Consider the following 25,299-nt stretch of genomic DNA (forward strand, 5'->3'; position numbering starts at 1 on the left):
GAAGACACTGTTGTAACAGACCTGAGATCAGCTGGTACTAAGAGTGGCTGAAAGTACCATAATCTCATTTAGAGTTTATCTTGGGCTTAATAAGGAGACCGATACTGTAAATCACATCCATCAGTGTATGCTTTTATAACTTGATTGCCAGTGATTTGACGACAAGATTCACCCACTATTTTAACCAAAAACGTTAAGGTTACCAATCAAAACATGTCATGTGTGGCATAGCAGTGATTATATGGAGAACTTCAATATGTTACTGTTGGAATTTTACTGTGCATTACCTTTTTAGCTTTTCTCTAATTTTAATTTTCCCTTTCTTTAGCTTTTATTCACTAAAGCCAATCTACAATCTCACAAGATTGTAAATCAGCTTTTTTCGATATGTTTGAAATTATGTTTAAAGGACAACTTTAGTTTTTTACAACCAAGGTTTATATTTTAGCTTGTAATTAAAGTAAATAAAAGATGAGTGTTATTTTTTATTTATTTACTGCTTTCTATAGTTTTAGCAATTTTTGCGATATTTTTTACAGTGGGGCGGAGGCATTCTGTCCGGTGGCTAAATATGCCTTTTTTACACAATAAAAAAGGTCCTGTGGTCTTTGATGGCCAGATGTGAGTTATTGGGGGCTAGAAGAGCTACTGTAAATAATAATAAAGAAAACACCGGGTTATTGTGTAAAAAAATACATATTTAGCCACCGGACAGAATGCCCCCGCCCACTGTAAAAAAAGATCACGAAAATTGCTAAAACTATAGAAAGCAGTACATTTTAGAGTTTTAACACTCATCTTTTATTTACTTTAATTACAATCTAAAACATAAACCTTGGTTGTAAAAAAACAAAGTTGTCCTTTAATTGTTCGGAAATGTTTTGAAAGTTTTCACTTATAATGACATGACCCGGGGCGCCCTCTGGCCTATAGCGGTCCAGGCGCATATACCACATAATGCTGGTAATCCAGCTTGACAGCGTGTCGCGGGTTCGACTCCCGATCCCGACGGCCTTTGCTGTGTGTCACCCCCCCATCTTTCTCTCCATTTCCTTTCAGCCCACTATCCTATCGATATAGGCAGAAAAAGCCCCCCAAAAAAACAAACAATATAATGACATGACCAAGACAGGTTGAAAGTGGCTAATCTACAAGCTCACAACGCGTCGCATCCGCTTGTAGATCTGCTACTTTCAAAGGATTTTCATACTAAAACTAAATAACGAGTACTTTTACTTTTGGTACATTAAGTATATTTTGATGCCAATACTTTTGTACTTTTACTCAAGTCAATTTTGAATACCGTACTTTTACTTGTAACAGAGTATTTCTACATGATATGGAGTAGGCTACTTTTTCCACAGTAAAGTGATGATGTGAAATGCTTGTTTGTTTCATAGCATCATCATGGGGGCGTACGACGAGAAGAAGGAGACATGTGGAACCATCTGCTTGAAATACCTCCTGTTCACCTTCAACTTCTTGTTCTGGGTAAGTTTTACACTCAGCACAACACACCAGAGAACAGTGGTGGAAAGTAACTAAGTACATTTACTCAAGTGCTGTTCTTAAAGGGATAGCTCACCCCCAAAATTACTTTTTTCCCCCCTATCGATTAGCCACCCCATGGAGACTTGAATGCATGGATATCTTTTTGTTTTTGTCGCATTCCAAAGCCAATAATTTGATGACCGGCAGCAGTTTCGTATGGAGACACAAAGAGTCTCCTTTGTGTCTCCTACCGGAACCGATTTGGTAATCAAATTATTGCCTTAGGAGTGTGACAAAAACAAAAACATATCCATGAATTCAAGTCTTTTTTGGGTGAACTATCCCTTTACGTACAATGTTGAGGTACTTTTACTTAACATAAGTACCAAATAAGCCCTTTTTTATACTTTGTCTATTTGAAAATAGCCGATGTACAATCTCACAACGTGCCACGATGCGTTGCAAGCTTGTACCGTATATCGACTGCATCGAGCTCTTCGATAATGAGTATTGAGTACTTATAAGTACATTTTGATGCCAGTACTCTTGTAGGCTACCTTTACTGAAGTAAAGTACTTTTTCAACCCATCTGTTTCTCTGCTGTTTTCCCACAAATGTGATAATTATAAAATGCCTGGCAGAGCGTTTAATATAGTCTCAAATAAATTGGCTGACAAACAATCCCGAGCTCTTATTCTCTGAGGCGGTTTCCAGATGCACCACCGTATGAATGTTTTACAACCCTAAACCCAAGCCTCCAACCCTCGCCTGGCACTTTATTTCCCTCGGGATATGTTGGTGAGAAAGGCCATTTGTTTTTCTTTTGTTTTTTTTAAAGACAAGACTTGTTTTTTATGCTTTATCTGAGACAGGAGAGTATGTAGAGAGAAAGGAGAACAAAGGCACAGAGAGTCATGTGAGGTGATACAGGGGTCAGATTCTAACTGTCCTGTCGGGCAGAAACCTTGTATATCCATATTTCATCTTTTTAATGTTTTTTACTTAAATGAAATATTTTATACTGCAAAGGTACCGAAAATAGGCGACATACAAGCTCACAGCGTGTTGCGATGCGACCGTGTTATGACCTTGTAGACATGCTATCGTTGCTATTTTTTGAACACAAACAAATATTTGAAAGATTTGGAAATTTCTCGCTTATAATGATATGCCCAAAATAGAGATTCCAGGTTTGTCTGTTTCTGTTTTATAAACATTGAATTTGAACCCATGAAAAGTATTAACAAGAGCAAGAGCTTCTGACTAAATAACTACATTGGATCCACTGGAACACATTTCCTGAAAGTAGTTAGTAAGTCAAGTTTTGGATATATAACCTTTCTGTCGGATGGAATTAAACCTCCAAAACTGTTACTTTTCAGTATTCAAATTCAAAAGTATCAAAAGTAGCAGATCTACAAGCTCAAAACGCCTCACTTTGCGCCGCGTTTCGAGCTTGCAGATCTGCTATTTTTGATACATTAGTGTTACACAGTAGTGTGATCAAGTAATAAGGCCTTAATTTACGTAAAAAACACAAAAAGTTAGAATATGGAGATATAAGGATTTTTTTCTGCCCCGACAGTAACAATATGGACTTTGCAGTACGTGGCCCAGCCACCAGGGGGCCCCCAGGCCATTTGTTTTCAGACCACATGAATCTAAAACCTCCTGGTGGCAAAATTACAAAACATAAAGGCACCTTATGGAGTACTAAACCTGTCAGGGTGGAGATAGTATTCCAGTGAAAAGTGTTGGTGAGGACGACTGACTCTACAGGTTCAGGTGGTGTGTGCCGCAAAGGAAAGGATAGTTCATAAAGATAAATACATAAACGTCACAATGTGCATCCCATTGAAACTGCACTCTTTACACTTAGACCAAAAATACAGAAAGTTCTTTGGAATGTCCAGCGGCATTACAAATAAATAAGCCTGTAATCCGTGTTTAAGCCATTCAATCCAGGAACGCATACTGTGTCATTTTTTTGCTATACCCATTATTTTGTACTTTCGGCTGTTCAAAAATAGCAGATCTACAAGCTCATAGCGCGGCACCGAGTGCCGCGCTATGAGCTTGTAGATCGGCTATTTACTTATTTTTTTATCATGAAAATGTGTGCACATTTTTGAATGTATACGTTTTTTTTAAGGAGAACATTTTTAACGCAAATCTTTTTTTCTGGGGGATTCTAGTTAATGTCTGTTATATCAGTGGTTCTCAAACTTTCTTCATGTCAAGGACCACCCAAAAGGATATGTACTTGTCCGTGGACCCTGCACCATCTCAAAATACGTTGTTCCAGGGCCCCCCCCACCCGAAGCAAAGATTCAAGTTAAAAATGTATATATATATTCAAAGATTTGCACACATTTTCACGTTTAAAAAAAAAAAGCAAGATCTGCTATTTTTTGAAAAGCGCAAAGAAATCTAAAGTGACGCGGATGCGTTCCCGGTCTTAATGGGTTAAGCTGCGACCGACCCTCAGTTTACACTTGAAAATGTAGGACAAGACATCTAAAAATACAAAATAAACAACATCTTGGGGGGACGGGGGCGGGGGGACGAGGGGGGGTTGTCTTGCTCAGGGACAGTTTGGCACATAATACCGGGAGAGCTGGGAGGCAGGATTCTGATGAAGGCCTTTCTACCCACACTAAGCCAGTGGTTCTCAAAGTGATCCCCCCCTTGGGGGGTCCTCTTGTGTTGCGTTCCAGGGGGGGTCCACCACAGCAAAGTGACTTAATCAGCTTATACCCCTATTTTATTCTTCAAAAATACTCGTTGTGAACTTGTGAGTATATAATTAGAGCATTGGTTCTCAAAGTGGGGTCCGGGGACCCCCAGGGGTCCTTGAGGGAGTTCCAGGGGGTCCGCAGCTAAATGATGGAGAGTGAACCAAATGGACCCAAACGGGTCCATTTGGTTCCATTTGTACACTCTCAGAGTTAAATTAACATTGATTTTACAGTTTAAATTGGGGTCCGAAGAGATAGAAATGCCTTAATTTAAATGGGGGTCCGTAGCCTAATGCATGTCAAACTGGGGGTCCTTGAAATTAAAATGGTTGAGAATCACTGCAAGAACTGTAAAAATCTTCTCTTATGGGGGTGCCTGGCATATCTTTTTCAAATGGGGGTCCGCAGGCTAATAAGTGTCAATTTGGGGATCCTTGACATGAAAAAGTTTGAGAAGCACTGAATTAGAGGAACAGTTCAAAGTGATGTTTTGTTTCTTCTTTCCTGAAAACATTAGAAATATGATTTAGGCAAAATATGCTAAGAGGCTAACAAGCAGTTCTCTACAACTAGGTTTAACATACTGTTCCCCCATAACATATGGTCAATTAAATTCTTTGATTGCAGACCTACCCACAAGTGTCTGCAACTGTTTTTAACTTTGTGTTATATCACACGATACGGGAAACTTTCTGTTTTGTTTTGTTTTTGTTTTGTTTTGTTTTATCATTGATATGAATATTGATGTGAAAAGGAAACTGTACTGTGATGTATCTCGACGAGGCGACACTGCAATTGAGGGCAACCTCAATGTCCTTCGAGAATAATCTCACTCAACATGTGCCCTGTAACCTGGAAGTTGTCTAGACGTTAACCGGAGAGAGGGGCTGAATGTGTGAACGCAAATGACAGACTCAGTAGGACCAGACATGCAATCATGGACTTTACGCTGCCAGCTCCCTTGAGTTATGTCCTGGTATAATATCCAATTTCACCCTAACGGCTATACTGTATGTGTGAAAGTACAGGTGATTGTCCGGTGAAATTACATTGGAGCATGTGTGTGTGTGTGTGTGTGTGTGTGTGTGTGTGCGTGCGCGTGCGCGTGCGTGCGTGTGTGTGCGTGTGTGTGTGTGTGCGCGCGCGTTGATGACGTTTCTAGTGCCTAGGGGGAGAGGAGGCCTCATCAGTGCCACTTTCTCCCCAAGGTGTTTGGAGAGAGAGACATTCGATCCATTCATTCAGCAGTTTCTTATCATAGTTTGGGTTGGAAATATTCACAGATTCAAACTTCAATTCTGATCAAAGTTTCTTTCCTATGCCGTACTGATATATAGACAATATACAACCTAATGTTCATTTCAGACACTCTCCCTGCTGGAGTACATGTGTGTGCGAGTTTTTTTCCCAGGACGTTTTTCTCATGATTCTGCACTTCATAGAGACTTGTTCTCACTTCTTTCACTATAATAGAAGTCCTGGAACTCCAGACGCGGGATAAGAACAAACTTCAGCCATCCATAATTTAATGATTTAATTTAAGGGCTTCGAAAGAAATGCTGGACCTTGATTTAAGAGTTTTCCCTTCATTATTTAAGACCCAGGTCTGTTTCAAAGGCAGGTCATATAAATCAGCAGAAGTCAAAGGATGAAAGGGGAGCTCACACATGAAAAAAAAGCACGTGCCCCTCTAATACAGAAGATAATGTACACTGCAAATCTTCCAAGTCTCTTGGATCAATAGTCCCATAACATTTTAGTGCCGCGGTAGATGATCCAAGATGTGGGTTTGGCCAGTGAGTGCAAATCTTTATTACTTTGAAACAGAGCGCTAACATTTTTACTTAAGATTATCAGACAAGGTCAGGCCATCGATATTTTTCGTGGGGCTGCTATGGGAAAAAAATCAAGTATCGCTATATTTTTTGACCAAATAATGTATCCATATTGATATTGTGATGATAATATCGTATTGAGACAATGGTATGCATTTTCTTTTAAATGTTTCAAGTATTTTCAAAAATAGTGACACAACACTATATAACAGTGACTATATAACACATATAACATTAAACACTATTTCCATATAACATTTTTTTTTTTACATTTTAAAGTATACTTATAAGGCTATGGCATATCACAAAATTACGCTATCCAAAGTCCTAGATGATATCTTTAGTCTAACTTTTTTTAACATATCAATCTATTGACCAGCCCTCACATCAACAGAAGAACAAGATGTAACATTTTTGTGTTACATCTTAAAACTGCCTTTCATAGTTACAATAGTACAGTACAGTACGAAAATGAGCATACGTAGCTTGAATTCAGCATAATATGATTACTATTCATGTCATAGTATATCGTCTCTGTCGGGTGGAAACCTCATAAGTCAAAAACTGTTACTTTTCAGCATTCAAATTCAAAAGCATCAAAAAGTAGCAGATCTACAAGCTTGAAACGCGTCGCTTCGCGCCGCGTTTCAAGCTTGCAGATCTGCTACTTTTGATGCTTTTGAGTGACGCTGTAGTATGATCAAGTAGGGCGTTAATTTACGGGAAAAAAACACAGGGATAAGTTAAAACATGGAGATAAGAGGTTTCTTCCCTGACAGCAGTGACCTTTGTGTCCTTTTGGACTCCATCTCTGGGTCTTTGAACAGAATATGCAGAATGTTTACATCATGGGCTCCGTCAGCGTCGTCATGCTGCTGTAATGATTGCAGCACTGCAGCACTAAGTTGTCAGCCTGCCAAACTAATCAATCTGTTCAATTACAGAATGGAGAAACGTGCCCTTAGATGTACGAGAGACTGGAGAGGAGGCAGGGAAACCACAGGCTGCACACACACATACACTATAACACCAGTGGTGGAAAAAGTATCAATACTGCAATGTAGAAATACTCTGTTACAAGTAAAAGTCCGGAATTCAAAACTGACTTGCACTTAAAGTACCAAAAGTATAAAATACTCACTTTTAAATGGGCGAAATATATATAGGGCTGAAGTGGTTAACGTATGTGTTGTAATAGAAATCAACATTTCTATATCAGTGGTGCTCAAACCTTTTCATGTCAAGGACCCCCAAAATGATGTATTTGGCCGCCGATATTGTTCCAGGGACCCCCAGAAAAAAATTGCAGATCTACAAGCTCGTAGCGCGGCACTCGGTTCCGCGCTACGAGCTTGTAGATCTGCTATTTTTGAATAGCCAAAGTGTAAAAATAAGGCTTTTTTTGCTCAAATCAAAAAGTGACAGAGATGCGTTCCAGGTCTTAATGGGTTAATTAATGGTCATGTGATTGGTCAGTTGGCAGGGGGCGTGGTGATGGCGGTGGGCGTGTGGACGCTGGTGGAGAAGAGCGACTACATCTCCCTGCTCTCCTCCAAGACCTACGCCGCCTCCGCCTACATCCTCATCCTGGCCGGGGCCATCGTCATGGTAACCGGCGTGCTGGGATGCTGCGCCACCTTCAAGGAGCAGAGGAGGCTGCTGAGAGTGGTGAGTAGTGATGTCATCAATCAATAATAATAATAATAATAATAATACTAATAATAATAATAATAATAATCAGTGGTGTAAAGTAAATTAAGTACATTTACTCAAGTACTGTACTTAAGTGCAATTTTTTAATACTTTTACTTCCACTCCACTACATCTCAGAGGCAACTATTGTACTTTTACTCCACTACAATCATTTGACAACTTTGGTTACTAGTTACTTTGTAGATTTTGATTATTATTACAAAACATACATTAACCACTTCGGCCCTATATACATTTAGGCCGCATCGTGAGCTTATAGAACTGCTATTTTTGTAAATTTGTAAATTTTGTAAATTTGAAAACTTGTGAAACGGGACATTCTGCATAATGAGTACTTTCTACTTTTGGTACTTTAAGTACATTTTGCTACCAATACTTTTGTACTTTTACTCAAGTAAATTTGGAATTCCGGACTTTTACTTGTAACAGAGTACTTCTACAAAGCAGTATTTGCAGTAGTTACTTAAGTAAAAAAGTGTGAGTACTGTTTCCACCACTGATAATAATAATATATTATGGAATGGGACAGCGTCATTCCATCATAGCACAGTGCTTGAGGGGGTACCGGGGGGGGGGGGGGGGGGGGGCGGGGGGTCACCCACGCAGCTAATTATAGTTAGGTACCGATTGGGCACTTATACAGGTCTGTACCATGTTGAGCCACATCCATCCAAGATCAAGCTTTGGTCCTGTGTGGCATACTTAAGCATTTAAATTAAATTCAAATATAATTGGATCTTCCATGGGAGCCTAAAGCACGTCTGTGACTGACTCAGCACAACACACACACGCGCACGCACGCACGCACGCACGCACGCACGCACGCACGCACGCACGCACGCACGCACGCACGCACGCACGCACGCACGCACGCACGCACACACGCACACACACACACACACACACACACACACACACACACACACACACACACACACACACACACGGCTCTGTCAGCAGTGACACCTGTTGCGTAGACACACACACGGTCACACGCACGCACACGCACGCACGCACGCACGCACGCTCGCATCAAAATGTACTAAAAGTAACAAAGGTAAAAGTACTCGTTATGCAGATGTTTTCAAATGTATAAAATGTATAACAATCATTTGAAAATAGCCGATCTAAAAGCTCACAATGTGTCGTAAAAAGCGACGCGTTGTGAGCTTGTAGATCGGCTATTTTCAAATTGCCAAAGTATATATATAGTTCTGAAGTGGTTTTGTAATACTAATCAAAATCTACAAAGTAACTAGTAACTAAAGTTTTCAAATAATTATAGTGGAGTAAAAGTACAATATATGCCTTTGAGATGTAGTGCAGTAGAAGTAAAATCATTGAAAATTGGAAGTACTCCAGTGAAATAAATGTTTTCACTTAAGTACAGTACTTGAGTAAATGTACTTAGTTACTTTCCACCCCTGCATTTAATAGCTCAGTCAAAAGGACCTCTGCTAGGCTGTAGTCAAAGAACAGACATCTGTTTGGTCTCATCGTCTAGAACACTTCCATCTGGTCAGCTGGCAGTAAAGTCAGATTTATAGGCGTTACGGTACGATGTTTGTTCAGCACATTGTTACCAGTTACCTGTTGAATGTGCTGCTGACGCAGACACACTGAGGAGGACTATGACCTTGGGAACCCGATAGAGAGATTCAATCTACTGCAAGATAATAGTTTATGTAATGATTTAATTGGGCCTATACACGTCCCAATTAGTGCCCCATTGACTCCCATTATAACATTTAAGTTAAAGTTGAAAAGTTAACATTTAATGAATACATTTTAATTCTGTCCAATCTGTATAGTAGAGTATGTTAGCAGATCTCCTTCAGAGCAGTGTTGATTTTGACAGCAGATGTATTTTAGCATAGTCTTTTGAATAAAATTCCGTTTAGTTTTAGTCATATTTTAGTCATCTGAAATGCTTTAGTTTCAGTCTAATTGTAGTCAACTAGATATCATAAGATTTTAGTCGACTAAATCCACAGTTGATTTAGTCGACTAAAATGATGAAGTCGTAATGGCAGATTTTACATTTGGTTGCATGCTGAAAATATAGCCGTCTACAAGCTCACAACGCGTCGCAGCGCAACACCCGAGCACAACCAAACATAAAGTGACTTGTCTTTTAGTTCTACTGGATCTCTCCTCCTCTAGTCCCTCACTAACATTTTAGTCTAGTTTTTATTTGTTGACGAAATTGTCAGTATATTTAGTCTTAGTTTTAGTCGTCATATCTTAGTTTTTATTTCGTTTTTATTTCGTTTTTGTCACTGAAAAAAGGTAGTCGATGAACATTTTTCGTCATAGTTTTAGTCGACGAAATCAACACTGCAGACAGAGCACAGCTTAAAAAATACTGCTACAATGTGTTAATACATAACGATTGAGGAAAGCTTAGCTGAGCCATGCAACAGCCTTTATTAACAGAATTGCTCTCTTTTTATAACTCAATTTACAACTAAAAAATGATCCGTGAGGCACTGAGGTCAGTTCAGCTCTGATGGCTTCGGTCCACTCCAAGCCTTTCCCCCCTGTTTCACAGAGACAGTCTTTGTCACTGAGGAGGAAAGGAGAGGAAAAATGTTTCTCCTTCCAAAACCACAGAGCCGATCGGAATGCAGGGCAGGCTGAGCAGCCTGGAACCAGCGCTGGAGAAACTGACCTCATATTATGTACACTGTGACTGACCAGCACACCTCCATCCAACACCTTCTCCATCAGGCTGCCTGGAAGCTCACCATAGAGTTATAATATATCTAGAAAGTGGATTGCCCCGTCCCCAGCTATTTGTTTCAAGGAACGTTGCTCAGTGGCGTTTGAAGCACCCGGAAGTCTGCCGGAAGTACCAATATCGGAGCCAATAGGCTCTATGCACAGCAGCCATATTGGGAATGAATTGGGCCCCTTCCTTACTTCCTTCACAGGTGTTACCAATATAGTATTAATTAAGGCTCTGTTCCATTTAGTTTAGCACAGTGGTTGTCTTATTTTCAAGGACCCCCATAACTCTGAGAGTTACAGACCCACCATAAGGGGTTTCTAGTGAGCTAACATGCACAATATCAGCACCCTGACCAGAATGGAACAGAGCCTTCATCAGTATCATTGGTAACACCTGTGAAGGAAGTATAAAAAGAGGCCCAATTTCTTTCCAATATGGCTGCTGTGCATAGAGCCAATATCGATGTAGAGAATCTGTCATTCCGCCCCGTAAAAGTGTAGAACAGGAAGCTGTATTCTGTTAATGTGAAAACATATTTCGAAACATCTTTAATTGAAATATACTTTTGCATTTCCATTTCGATTAAGCAGCTAGCTAGCTAGCTAGGCGGCTTCAGCTAATTTGGTTTATTTATTGACATGACTGTGAAGGCAAAACGGAAGTGGCGGGGGATTATCTTCCATTAGTTTACAGTGCTTTACAGTGTACGGATTGTTAGGCAGCCAACAGCCTGTCTGGAGTCACTAATGGATAAATAAACATTGAGGCTTTCACTGTGTAGTGAGATGGTAGTGTGTGTGTGTGTGTGTGTGTGTGTGTGTGTGTGTGTGTGTGTGTGTGTGTGTGTGTGTGTGTGTGTGTGTGTGTGTGTGTGTGTGCGCGTGCGTGCGTGCGCGCGTGCGTGCGTGCGTGCGTGCGCGTGTGACTAAGGCCTCAACAGTCAAAGTCACTGGAGTCAACCTTGAACTAATTTAAATGTCCTTGTTTTGTCCAACAGCCACATACATTATCTGACTCACCATGTCACCATGACAAAGCAGGTGTGTGCGTGTGTGTGTGTGTGTGTGTGTGTGTGTGTGTGTGTGTGTGTGTGTGACAGTGTGACAGAGAGAGTGTGTGTGTGTGGGTGTATAAGGGCAAATTATGTAAATTTATTTATGCTTGCTTGTACTACAGTTTGACCGGACGTTGCATGCACGTGTGTGTGTGTGTGTGTGTGTGTGTGTGTGTGTGTGTGTGTGTGTGTGTGTGTGTGTGTGTGTGTGTGTGTGTGTGTGTGTGTGTGTGTGTGTGTGTGTGTGTGCGACTGTACGTACGTGCATGTGTGTGTGCGCGTGTGTGTGCGACTGCACGCGTGTGTGTGTGTGTGTTTGTCTTTCTCACCACTTGCCTTGGTGCTGCATCAAAATGCATTTATCTGTGTGTGTGTGTGTGTGTGTGTGTGTGTGTGTGTGTGTGTGTGTGTGTGTGTGTGTGTGTGTGTGTGCGCGCGCTCAGCATTCAAGCTCAGACCTTCAGAGATGTAATCAGCTCCAGCTCTCAAATCAAAGACCATGTCCACTTAACACCCTCTGATCTCCTCTCCCTGATAGCAGCGGGGCTTTTCTGCTGATCATATCAGCGTTTGTCCTTAACTTTAGAGGAACTAAAACTAAAGGAATGAAGAGCAGAACAACCCCATGTGGTCTATACACATATACTATGTGTTCACAAGTCACATGTTATTACTGATAAACTCTGGACACAAAGCTTCGCGTAAAGCCGTGCTTCTCAAACTTTTTTTCATGTCAAAGGACCCCAAAATTGATATGAATTTGGCCAGGTGTTACCCCAGGCCAGAGATCCCCCTCCCACGCCCAGCGTCCCTTCCCCCAAACAAAGCCAACACAAACTTTCTGGGCCCTCCTATTCAATATCCAGGTCCCTTACAGCCCCCCCCCACACCCAATTCAAATTATGTTTCTGCTCTGAAATTGTATTTTATAATTCTGTGTTGCCTATCATTTCAAAAGTATCTCATTGAATGCCAGCTAACAGATTTTTTTCTATTTTTTACTTGACTGTTTCTATGTGACTATGGTTCCCGGGTAGAAAAAAAACAGCCGTTGACTATTAGTAGAATTGTAGATAGTTAAAATAGGCCAGAGGTATAATTGTATCATTGTATTATTATGCGCTGCGACCATAGACTGTATAAAAATAATGGACTATGCCACACCTCTAGTTTCTACAGACCGAAAATGAAGCCGTTTGTTCAGGAATTCGAAATCCGCCATCTTTAATATATGCCAAAGAGCACGTCGGGAACAGGAACCGGAAAACAATTCCCAAAGAATGCTATTGGTTGGGTAGCTTGTCAATCAAATCATCCCGCCCCTCCTAGAGCATAGCCTACTTTATCGTCAATTTTAAAATAATTTAGCAAAACGCACATCATGATGATTGAAAGGAGACTTTAAACTAGCGACTGGAAGCATATAGTATTTATGACAATAAGTCAAAAACCCATACGCTTACATTGAGAGAAATTTCTTTCTGACACCAGCAGGGGTAAAACAGCAAAACTACAGGCCATTCATATGAACTGTCTCTTCCGTATTGTCAATGTCAATGTAAAAATCTCAAGCTGGCCCCTTGGCTGCGACCGGCTATTGTCAGCGAAAGCTTTCCCCACAATAACAGAAAAAAAAAATTTGTAATTTCCCCTTGGAAATGCAGGTTTCACGCAGAGATTCCAGACTAATATCTACGCAGTGTTATTAGTCTGGCCATGCCAGGTTAGTATTATATGGATTGTTCTCAAGTCATCGGCAGTTTAGGGATCGGTGTCTGGCGAGCAACAGTGGATTCCTTTTCAGAGACCATATTCTGATATTCTTCCATGGCTGCCAGTTCCCTCCTGATGTCGCGTCGGAGTTCCGCCCGTAGCTTCAGACCGTACTGAATAACTGCCAGCTTGGATAACGTCTTCAAACTAGGACTCAAGTGTAAGACGTACAGGTCATAGGAGAGTCCTCTAGAGAGAACAATACGATCTCCCACCACGCAACCGCAAACGTGAGACGTTATCCAACGTGGACCTTTCCCCTTGGGCTCAACCTTCTTCCAGGAGAGGGTCTCTGGATTGACTTTCCACAGATCACTGAAGGGATAAAAGTTGTCACCTCCAAATATGTACATCTCTCCATTGTAGGTAAAGGCTGAATATAGACGCTGAAGCTGTGCATAAGGCATGCTGAGCCACACGTCAGTATCTGTGTCAAACACTCTGATGTCGTCGTTGTGGCACCTGTCCGCTCTGCCCCCAAATACAAACATCTTTGTCCCGATGATGGAGGCAGAGTGATGGCATGAATGAACACCTGCGGTGTTAATTAAAGACCAGACCATCGTGGTGGTGTCCAACTTGTACAGGTCATTAGAGTATGTCACCTGGGTGTATCCTCCATAGACATACATGACCTTCCCCAAGGCACAGGCTGAGTGGAAGGACCTCCCGTTTGGAACGGTCCTGGAAAGCCTGGGCTCGAACCATCTGTGGGTGTCGACGTCAAATGCGTAAAGCACGTTGCAGTGCTTCCATGTGCACAGCGCGCCTCCCCAGATGTAGATGACGTGTCCTATCAGCACAGCTGTGTGGCCGTCGCGCCTGGAGGGAACCTCATGGTAACGTTGTCCTCTTCCAGTTGTCACTGGGGACAACCTAAGACAGTGTGACGAGTCCGACACTGTGTTGAAGACATGGACCCTAATCTGATTCATGTGACCAGGAGGGTGACTTCCGAAGGAATACATCCTCTGTCCTACGGCTACAGTAGCATGATGGGCTGTCTCGGCTCCTCCCCTCAGATGGGCTGTCTCTGCTCCTCCCCTCAGATGCGATGTCCAGTGTAGCATGTCTCACAGAAACACCACTATGAACTACTACTCAAAGGGACTGGTTGTCCGAGTCTAGGACCCGAGTCTGCGAATATAGTTTGGGAAGTTATGTCTTGGAGATAAGCTAGGAATGGAGTGAATACTGCTTGCATCTGAACTCATGGTGTGATGGCCACCCTTTATATAGTGCTTGGCTGGATGCTTAAGTTAGCTATATCTAAATATGTCCTACCCAGAGCCATTTAAGGAGAGTTGCGTTCGGTTCGAGTTCGGTTCACTTCATCGGGCCAGTCTTCTACAGAGCCTTCTATTGGCGAATAGTGACAAAGCCCTAAACCGGAAGTTTACGGAATGCACTGGAGTATGAGCGTTCGTCACTCTTTCGAGTTTAAATGAACCACGTGACCTGCCCCTGAGGTGTCGCAACTCTCTAATACAAGCTCTGGTCCTATAGTAAGACATGTCGGATAGCTCCATATACTATGGAGTACCAATATTTAGTGCGTAGCCTAACTATGGCAATCTATCAAATACCCATATGACGTGAAGTGAGTGAAAGTCTTCGTTACAAACACCAAGTAGATTGGTAGAGTCCTGCCATGTAAAACAAGAGTTCTATTGTACGTTTGGCACAAGGTCTTGTCTAATCCGCAAAGCCGTTGGGTTGGGTTGGGTTAACCAATCAAGACAATCTGGTTCATTGTAAATACATTGTTGTGATGTCATTGTGAGATGATGTCATGATGTAGAGTGCATAATGACTGAGCGCAAAAAGTCCAAAAACTGAGGAATACGGCCAATTGAGAGTATATCGGGCCGTGACAGTAGAGGGGAAATAGGAGGAGGGCCTAGTATAGATCCACGAGACACTCTGGGCAATGAAGTATACTGTATATAGGGTTTGAAGTGATTAATTGAATAGACAGACAGTCCATATTCTATTCCTTTCTCAAAAGGTGCTGTATTGGGGACATTAAAAGAGGACTTGTTCGAACTGCTTAACAAGCAATGATGCATGCACGACTTAACCTGTTTCCTTTGCACCACATTGCTGTCAAACTATAACTATGTTCTCTCTCTCTCTCTCTCTCTCTCTCTCTCTCTCTCTCTCTCTCTCTCTCTCTCTCTCTCTCTCTCTCTCTCTCTCTCTCTCTCTCTCTCTCTCTCTCTCTCTCTCTCTCTCTCTCTCTCTCTCTCTCTCTCTCTCTCTCTCTCTCTCTCTCTCTCCCTCCTCCAGTATTTCGTGCTGTTGCTGTGTATTTTCCTGCTGGAGATCCTGGCTGGTGTCCTGGCATATATCTACTACCAGCAGGTAAACCTCAAACACTACACCAACCATATCTACTACCAGCATGTCAACTCATAGCTGGTATGACGTCATCACAAGAGGAAGAGGCATTCAACTGGCTTTAGAGCAGTGTTTCCTAAACAGTGGGCGAAGAAAACAACTATAAAATGTATATTATTTCAAAATATTTAGAAAAGATCACAACCTTTTAATCAATTGAAAACAGTTCCAACATTTTCCTAAAGTATTTCATAAATGAAATGAAAAGGGGATCTCTGATAATGAAATCAAAGAAAAGGGTACTGCACACTGTCTGTAACTTGCACAAATGTTACTCTTTAAATCAACTTCACCAGGACAGACAATCCTTTATCAGAGATCACCTTTTGAACCTCCTATGTCCTACGCACCTGTCACCAACCTTTGAGGTGTGCATCGGCCTTCTTCTATAAATAAAATGAAGAAATCGAATAATATCCATTAATAAATTTGAAAAAAACGTTATTTTCTATTTAGTCTGGGTCCCGGGCAAATGTCTAATTTCGCCTTTGGGTCTCGAGCTAAAAATGTTTGGGAAACACTGCTTTGGACTATTTCAGATACTGGTACAGTATCTCGTCCTGCGAATGACTCCGACCCTAAAACCCACAATTTGCTGTTCAGCGAAAGCGAAAGCGTGAACGTAACAGTTTCAGGAAATGAACGAGTTTGTTCACGTTCACGGCTATGAACCAGTTCTTTTGAACGAATCGATCATGAATGACCCATCACTACCCAGTAGAATGGGAGGACGTACGGCTGAGAAGGAGCTGATAAGAGTGTCCTGCACTTCTAGGAACAAGTCCCCAAAGTGGACCTGGGGGGACGAGAGAGCACAATGATGTTGATGTGAGCAACAGGTTGTCTGATTGAGACAAATTGTGGAAAGTAAAGGATGAGAAAGAAGATTAGAAATACTGAAAATTCACCGGCTTCGAATGCTATCAATGCATTGAATGGGAGATTATCACGTTTTATCAGACCATTGAATGGGCGAAGTAGGCGAGCTACCGTCTACCCCGCGATTTGTCAGACCATTCATTGGGCGTAATCAGGAGCTACTGACCTACCGACGGAGGCGGAGCAGTCCCCACAACAATATTTACGATTCTGTCCATATCGGTACATAACTCGAACGGCGCTGAGTAGGCACAGGCGAGGGTCGCACCGCTCCGGACGGCAACTCAGTCGCCTTAGCTCCTTCGGTGGCCCGTCGCGGGGCTCCACCTCGCCTGAGACTGCGCGCCTCCGTCATGGTCCGAAACCGAAACAACCAAAACCAAAACCGAAACTAAAGTATTTAAGTCATCTCCGTCGGTAGGTCAGTAGCTCCTGATTACGCACACTGAATGGTCTGATAAATCGCGGGGTAGACGGTAGGTCGCCTACTTCGCCCATTCAATGGTCTGATAGAACGTGATAATCTCCCATTCTATGCATTGATAGCATCCGAATCAGGTGGAAAATTCCGCTTGGGAGATAGTAAGTAAACCGGTGCCACCATCTCGGCCCGAAAACCTTGAAGATTGACTGAGGTTGTAGCCCCCCCCCCCCCTCTCTCTTTCTGAGCAGACTATACTGAATACAACATTTTTCTTTTATCTTTCAAGGACAGTTTCCTCTTTTCCCCAAACATTCTTCTCCTTTTTGAGTTCTTTCATGTCATGTAACAAGTTTCTTGTTGTACAATCTGTGCACACATTACATGTGTTCACCTGCTTGTATGGCAGTGTTTAAATAAACAAATTATTTCAGACACAACAAAATACATTTCCCCTATTCTAAAATCCACTTCCCTTGCGTTCTATCCTTACTAAACCCCTGCTCCAGTCCATACTATGGAACCTTGTCCAATAACCAAACCCCCTCAGGGATTTATAAAGTATTTCGATTCTATTATTCTATTCTACCTGTCAACAGTTATAACACGCTCACTCTCTGGTTCTGTTCTTCCTTCCTTCCTTGCTCGCTTCCTTTCCTTTTCTTCTCATCTCTCCTCTACGCACAGACAAATAAAGGTGCCAACTGGAACCAAAACTAGCTTATGCCATATAGAAGAACCATTTTTGGTTCCCGAAAGAACCTTTCAGACCATTTATTTGAATGCTTCACTAAAGAACCCAAACCCTTTAAACCGTAAAAACTTCATCAACCGACTGAAATGTGTTTGTCAAAAATAGCAGATCTACAAGCTCACAACGCGTCGCACCGCGACGCGTTGTGAGCTTGTAGATCTTCTATTTTCGATGAACGTCTGCCTATTAAGACAGAGTGTAAAGGTTCCTCAAAGAACTTTGACCAAAAAAAAGGTTCTCTAGGGCTAGATGAGGAACATGACGAACCATTCACTATAGATCAAATGGTTCTTTAGTAGTTGATGGTTCTTGTAGATCTGCTATTTTCGATGAACGTCTGCCTATTAAGATACGGTGCAAAGGTTCCTCAAAGAACTTTGACCAAAAAAAAAGATTCTCTAGAGCTAGATGAGGAACATGACGAACCATGCACTATAGATCTAATGGTTCTTTAGTAGTTGATGGTTCTTTGCGGAACCATATAGCCTTTTAAAGAACCATTCTTTTTCTGTGTGCAGTGTTCCAGTAAGTTCTCTCTCCCTCTCATCCGTTCTCTTGATCTCTTCCCTTGATTTACAGTGGCTTCCCAGCTGGCGTGTTGCCATAGAAACTGAGCCCCCCAGACCTCCGTTTCCCAGGGAGACGTTTGCCCCGCCCAGCCTCTGGTGTAGAGAACAAAAGAAAAACACACTTCCTCTCCCTTATAAAAAAAAACACCTTCTCCTCATCTAAACCTCACTGTTTATATTTATACTACTGGACTCATAACCACTTAACCCATTAACGAGTCTGATTCTACAGATGTCTTCTAAATCAGGAGTTCTCACACTTTCAAGATTGTTAAAGAATGTTCAAAAATAGCAGATGTACAAGCTAGCAGTAGCACGCAGTGAACTTGTATATATGCTATTTTTGAATAACAAATGCTAACATCTAAAATTACATGATGCTTTCCCGGTTTTAATGGGTTAAAACCTTCTACACTTAGTAAACGTGACCGGGTTCGGCTCTTGTACTTGGTCCGTTCTTTTCTTCCCCTCTACACCAAATCTACTTTTCCGAAGAAAAGAAAGTAGTCTATCTACAAGCTCTCAACGCACTGCGGTGTGACCAAAATGTTCACCTCAGACACCTCTTGACAGCAGCTATAATCTATTTCTCAGTATTGTGTTCTTCCCGTTGGAGAAATCCGATTTGTCGTCTTGTTATTTATGCCAGTGGCTCCCAAACTGGGGGTTGGGTCCCCAAATTATTTTTGTGGGTCCTCAGATGATTAGCTTAATGTGCAACATTGTTTTTTTTCACTCAACAGTAAACAAACCAGGACACAGTATAAGTGGTTTCAGGGTATCTATCTGCACATTTCTAAAGTTACCATTTTAAGACTTTTAAGACCTTTGTAATACCAAATCGGCCAAATTGCCAAATATTAGGTAAGAAAGAGGCATTTTAAAATATTTTGAAAACAGCCGATCTACAAGCTCACAACGCCTCGCAGCGCGAGGCGTTCCGAGCTTGCAGTTCGGCTGTTTTCAAAATATTTATCTGTGGAACCGAGTCAAACTAAATCTTAATGCCTACAATTCCAAGTGCTTGTCAGGGTGGGGGGTCCCCAGTTCAAATAGGATTATATTGGGGGGGTCCCCAGTTCAAATATGATTATATTGGGGGGGGTCGCGGCCTGAAAGGTTTGGGAACCCTTGACGTACGCTGCTAGAGCAGCACTATAATAATATCTGTCTCTTCCCTAATAGTCTATGAAAAGGAGTTCATTTTCCACTCTTCTTTATTTTGTCTGTGTGTGTGTGCGTGCGTGCGTGCGTGCGTATGTGTGTGTGTGTGTGTGTGTGTGTGTGTGTGTGTGTGTGTGTGTGTGTACAGCTGAACGAGGAGCTGAAGCAGACGTTGAGAGAAACTCTGGTGCAGAAGTACAGACAGAAGGACCAGGAGCACGTCACCAGAGCTGTGGACAAACTGCAGCAAGAGGTGAGGAGGAGATGCCACCGTACATTAACCCTTAACTGCTTCTCAAACTTTATTCATTTCAAGTCATTAAGTATAAGTCATATGGCCCACAGGGCAGCTTGTAATAGCACTTCTATCTCTGGGACCCCAATTTATATTGTACAATCAATGTTGATTTAACTCTGAGAGTGTACAAATGGAACCAAATGGACCCGTTAGGGTCCATTTGGTTCCATTTGTACACTCTCAGAATTACAGACCCATAAGGGTCCATTTGGTTCCTATCCATCATTTAGCTGGGGACCCCCTGGAACTCCCTCAAGGACCACTGGGGGTCCCCGGACCACTGGTTGAGAACCACTGGTGTAAAACAACCTAAAGGACGTTGAAATGCGTCTCCCTAGCGAGAGCAAGGATGTTGACATTGCTCTCCGTGGTTCTCCTCTCCCGTCTTTTCAGTTCAAGTGCTGTGGCAGCAACAGCTCGTCAGACTGGGCCGAGAGCGCGTGGGTCCGCTCCATCGAGGCCAAAGGTCGGCTGGTCCCTGACAGCTGCTGTAAGACCCTCACCGAGGGCTGTGGACACAGAGACCACCCCTCAAACATCTACAAGGTGGAGGTGAGAACAGGGAACAGTCAATGTCTCGGCAGTATACGGGGTTATGATTAATTGATGAATTGACTTAACCCATTAAGACCGGGAACGCATCTGTGTCATTTTTTGATTTCTTTAGCTATTTAAAATATAGTGAAAATGTGTGCAAATCTTTGAATATGTATTTTTTTTTAAGCGAACATTTGAGTTAAAAAATATATATATTCAAAGATTTGCACAAAATGTTCAAGATCTTTCAAAAAAAGCAGATCTGCAAGCTCATAGTGTGGCACTCGGTGCCGCGCTATGAGCTTGTAGATCTGCTATTTTTGAGTAGCCAAAGTATAAAATATGTATAAAGTGGTTACACTGATGCATTCCCGATTTGAATGGGTTAATACCCGATGACTTAGTCGTACGACAAATAGGAGCTCTGTAAGTTCACGACGTTGTGAACTTGCAGATCTGCTATTTTCGGCCTTTTCGGAATAGTTTATTGCTTTTGGTTAGACTTTCAGACAATATAATGACACGGCCAAAATTTGGGGCGCCAGGTTGGGAAGTGTTTAATCCATTTTATTTCTTTGTGTCATCAGGGAGGCTGTATAACTAAACTGGAGCTCTTCATCCTGGACCATCTGAAGATCATTGGAGCTGTGGGGATTGGGATCGCCTGCGTGCAAGTAAGTGTCAACGTTACTGTCACCTACTGGAGCCAGTCACGCCATTAAAAACACTGTTTTATGGTTCCTCCTCTTATTAAGCCATGAAGACCGGGACCGCATCTGTGTGTCATTTTTAGATTTCTTTGGCTATTCAAAAATAGCAGATCTACAGTACAAGCTCACAGCGCGGCACCGAGTGCCGCGCTATGAGCTTCTAGATCTGCAATCTTTTTGAAAAATCGTGAACATTTGGGCAAATCTTTGAGTATATATATATTTTAAAGCGAACATTTGTAACTCAAATCTTTGCTTTTGGGGGATTCTACAAATGACTTTTAAAAAACGTATGTTGCTATAATATCAGTGGTGCTCAAACTTTTTTTCATGTCAAGGACCCCCAAAATCCATGGCCAAACCCCCATCTCAAAATATTTTGTTCCAGGGACCCCCAGAAGCAAAGATTTGAGTTACAAATGTATATATATATTCAAAGATTTGCACACATTCTCACGTTTTTTTCCCCAAAAATAGAAATCTAAAAATCACACCCAGTGTGAAGTGAGCGGTGCTATTTAAAAACAACAGTGGTCATCACAGTGATGGAAGCTCACTTAAAAAAAAAAGTATTTTTTTTGAAGTGAGTGGTGATATTTATGAGTTATTAATTTTGTCATGCGTCTCGCTAGCCAATCACAGTACTGAGCAAAGGGTCTGAATGCCAATCAGCCAATCACAATACAGCGAAAGACACATTTTCACGACGGAAAGAAAAACTTTCGCTATGGATGGGTCCCAAACCCACTTATAGGAGCGGCTACACCGTTCAAAAATGACACACAGATGCGTTCCCGGTCTGTATGGGTTAAAATGGATGATTTCAGTCCTCAATTGTGATTGTCCAGGGCTTCATTTTTGCCGGAGCCGAGCTCCGGTACCTGCCTGCTGAGCTCCGGCTAATGTAAAAGGTGCCCCGTCACCTCAAATGCACAATATGTTTTTATTGTAGGCTATTTATTATTAATTCAACTTTCACATAGAGAGAGAGAGAGAGAGAGAGAGAGAGAGAGAGAGAGAGAGAGAGAGAGAGAGAGAGAGAGAGAGAGAGAGAAGAGAGAGAGAGAGAGAGAGAGAGAGAGAGAGACAAGAAACACCATGAGAGTGAATTGACAAATGATCAGGTAAACTTGTGTTCTCTCTCTCTCCTTTCCAAGTTTGATGTCAGTGAATAAACAGTAACGTTACGCAGAAGCGCATCTGACTTTTAGTCGGATTCGTGAGATCCGGCACCTCATAATTTACAAATTAAGCACTGGCTGAGACCTGTTGTAAAATACTGGATAAACACACAGCTGGAGGGCAGTCTCACTGCACCAACATCTTGTTTATAATATTCTCTGTATATTCCATGGAGGCACAGCAGGCAATTTCTTGAAATTATTCTTGTAGTGATGATGTCTAGGATTTTCATGTTGCCTTATGTGTTAACTATTTCATATGTGTTTTCTAAAATCCATTGTGGCTTATTGCTTTATCAACCATGCATACGACAAATGGCGTCAGGATGCGACACGTTGTGAGATTGTACAGTATATCAAGCTATTCCCGCTTCGTAACACCGGTGTATGGAGTCTATAAATAGACTCGGTCTAGGCTATTTTTTAGGTTATATAACAACATGCCCAAAATAGGGACACCAGAGTTAATGTATAGTTAAAAGACGACTTTCAACCCATTTTCAACCTGTCTTCATATGATTGGTCCTCACTAATGCTCATTATAATATAGTACCACTCTGCGTCTCAGGGCTGTGGACAGTTCAAAAACCCGCCTTCCAGTGACATCATCGATGGGGAATCCAAGCTTAGCAAAATTAGCATGCTATAATGGAAGCCATTGTTCTAAAAAAAAAAAGTTTAAAAAAACAAAAAAACTGCCCAACGATGATGTCACTGGTAGGCAGCTTTTTGAACTGTCCAGAGCATAGAGTTAAAAATAATATAGAGGGGCACCCGATATCCCCTCCCATCCACTTGCATTGAGTTGCTCACACAGCGCATGGGCCGAAATCACCTCTTCTTCCGGGTTGTGAAATGTGGTGGGCGAGGCCTATTTGGGGCTTCTGTGCGTCACTTCTGTGTGGCATTTTGCGTCACAGAAGCGCGCAGCCCTGTGCGCAAGCTCGTGAGTCGAGCCCATTGGTCGAAACCGTTTTGCGCTCGTTCGTGACAGAAGCCCCAGGCCGTTTTAAGCTGCAGTACCATGAATGGCCAGCATGTCCATTCGGCTTCAATGAAACCACTGGGTTCTGGGGGCTTGGTCCAGAGCCATGCTCTGAGACACAGCCCGAGTAGATATGTTTTTCTTACCATACTATCATGAGCATTAGTGAGCACCGATTATATGAAGACAGGTTGAAAATGGGTGAAGTCGTCCTTTAAACCCGTTCTGCAATTTTAGCCTGCAAACAGAGATGAAACGTGAGCATTGGTCAAACAAGTGTTGATGAGTTCTATATTGTGGTGTCTGTCTCCTCCAGATCATAGGGATGGTGTTTACATGCTGCCTGTACCGAAGTCTAAAAGCAGAGCCTTACTGAGAAGAAGAAGAAGAAGAAGAAGAAGAAGAAGAAAAAGGAGATGACGAAGTAGAAGAAGCAGAAAAAGAAGAAGAAGAAGAAGGGTTTGTGGATGAGGGAGGTAACGCCTCAATACCTCCACACGTCAGACTCTATTTAGTCCTTAGTTTTATGTCTGTGCCATGCTAATACAGGGGTGGGGTGGGGTGGGGTGGGGGGGGGGTGGATGATTAGCTTGGGAGAAATATGGCCCCGCGAGGGACCCGAGACTTCCTGAAGTAATTAGAAAGCCAAGCCGGGCCGGCGGCTCCCAGACAGATCCTTAACATTGCGCGCGTAGCTCTGACTGAGAAAAGCTTTTTGAGAGAGAGTGAACGTTCCACATCGACTCACTGTCTGTGGAGAGACAGCTTTATTTTCTCTTCTCGTTTCATTCATTAAGCCGTTATTTATCCAGAGAGGACCATTGTAGAGCAAAAGCTCTCTTTTTTCTAAGGATGCCCTGATCACAGCAAATATAGGACTGTATATTGTTTAGGTTATTGTTATTATAGGACTGTATTGTTCATAATTGTAGTTTCCTTCCACTCTGAACCACTTAAACCCTATATGGTTGACCGGCGTGGCTCTATACTAGTGTCTTTTCTGTTTTCTGTTATTATGGGGAAAGCTTTGGCTGAAAATAGCCGAAAGCTTTCCCCACAATATGAATGCTGGGGTTTAAGTGGTTAAAAACCTCTATACTTAGTAAACTTGACCGTGGTCGGCTATGTACTTCGTCCGCTTTTTCCCCCCTCTCTACACCAAATCTCTTGCCGAAAATAGCTGATCTACATGTTTTCAGCTAATGTCGTCCCCCCCACCAGAAAAGGGACGATATAGGGTTGGAGTGGTTAATTAACTTCTCTGGTTGTAGAAACAGCTGCTAAACAGGCCAGTTTCAAAGTCTCACAGTGGTATAAGGATCAGCCCTCTAAAAACAACACTAGTCCTGGTACGGTAGCTTCATTGTCCCGGTGAGTCCCTGGTGTCGTTTTTAACGAGCTACACGACCACCATCTGGGGTCAATTAACACTGTTATTACATCACTTCATTTCCATGTTCCATGTTAGACATCGATACTGTCGGGGTGGAAACCTTGAATGTCCAAAAACCTGTTCCTTTTGTTATTATAAAAAAAATGGTTAGATTACATTTTAAAATAGTAAAAATATCAGATCTACGAGCTCACAACGCATCGCATCGCGATGCGTTGTGAGCTTGTTGATCTGATATTTTCTCTACTTTTGAAGTAGGGCGGCAATTCCCGAAAGAAAAAAAAAGAAAATATGGAGATACAAGGTTTCTGCCCGACAGTGACGATATACAGTATGTTTTGACTGATGATCTAAAATGTTATTTTTTTTTGCTTTCATTGCTGACTTGGAGTATTCATGGCACATCCCGTCAGACATTCTACTATGTTAGGAACACTGTTATAACATATATATATATATATATATTTGAAAATTGTTTTATCACTGCTGTACAACTATAAATACGACACGTAAGCTTATAAGGGAACTGTAGTAGCAAACCACAGTAAGGCCTTTATACTTCAGTTATACTTATAGTTGCGCGCCCGTTGTCGTGCATGGTCAAATAGCAGATTTACTCGTGGCAGTGCGATGCGTCGTGAGCTCGTTGTAGGGGTGCGAATGAAACAGAATG

The 25,299-nt window shown here is 42.0% G+C and overlaps 1 protein-coding gene across 1 annotated transcript in view; it reads left to right on the forward strand.

The window, feature by feature from the left end:
- LOC311048264 (CD151 antigen-like) overlaps positions 1-24,448 on the forward strand; it is a 48,365-nt gene extending 23,917 nt beyond the window's left edge. The window contains exons 2-8 of the mRNA XM_084061412.1: positions 1,401-1,491; positions 7,541-7,732; positions 15,625-15,699; positions 19,671-19,775; positions 20,214-20,372; positions 20,945-21,031; positions 23,550-24,448. Of these exons, the coding sequence (XP_083917538.1) occupies positions 1,408-1,491; positions 7,541-7,732; positions 15,625-15,699; positions 19,671-19,775; positions 20,214-20,372; positions 20,945-21,031; positions 23,550-23,609 (762 nt within the window). The 5' untranslated portion in view covers positions 1,401-1,407 and the 3' untranslated portion in view covers positions 23,610-24,448. The remainder of the gene's footprint in view (positions 1-1,400; positions 1,492-7,540; positions 7,733-15,624; positions 15,700-19,670; positions 19,776-20,213; positions 20,373-20,944; positions 21,032-23,549) is intronic.
- Positions 24,449-25,299: the final 851 nt, after the last annotated feature.

This window comes from Gymnoscopelus microlampas (genome assembly GCF_963454915.1).
Source record: "Gymnoscopelus microlampas genome assembly, chromosome: 1".
NCBI classification, from domain to species: Eukaryota; Metazoa; Chordata; class Actinopteri; order Myctophiformes; family Myctophidae; genus Gymnoscopelus; species Gymnoscopelus microlampas.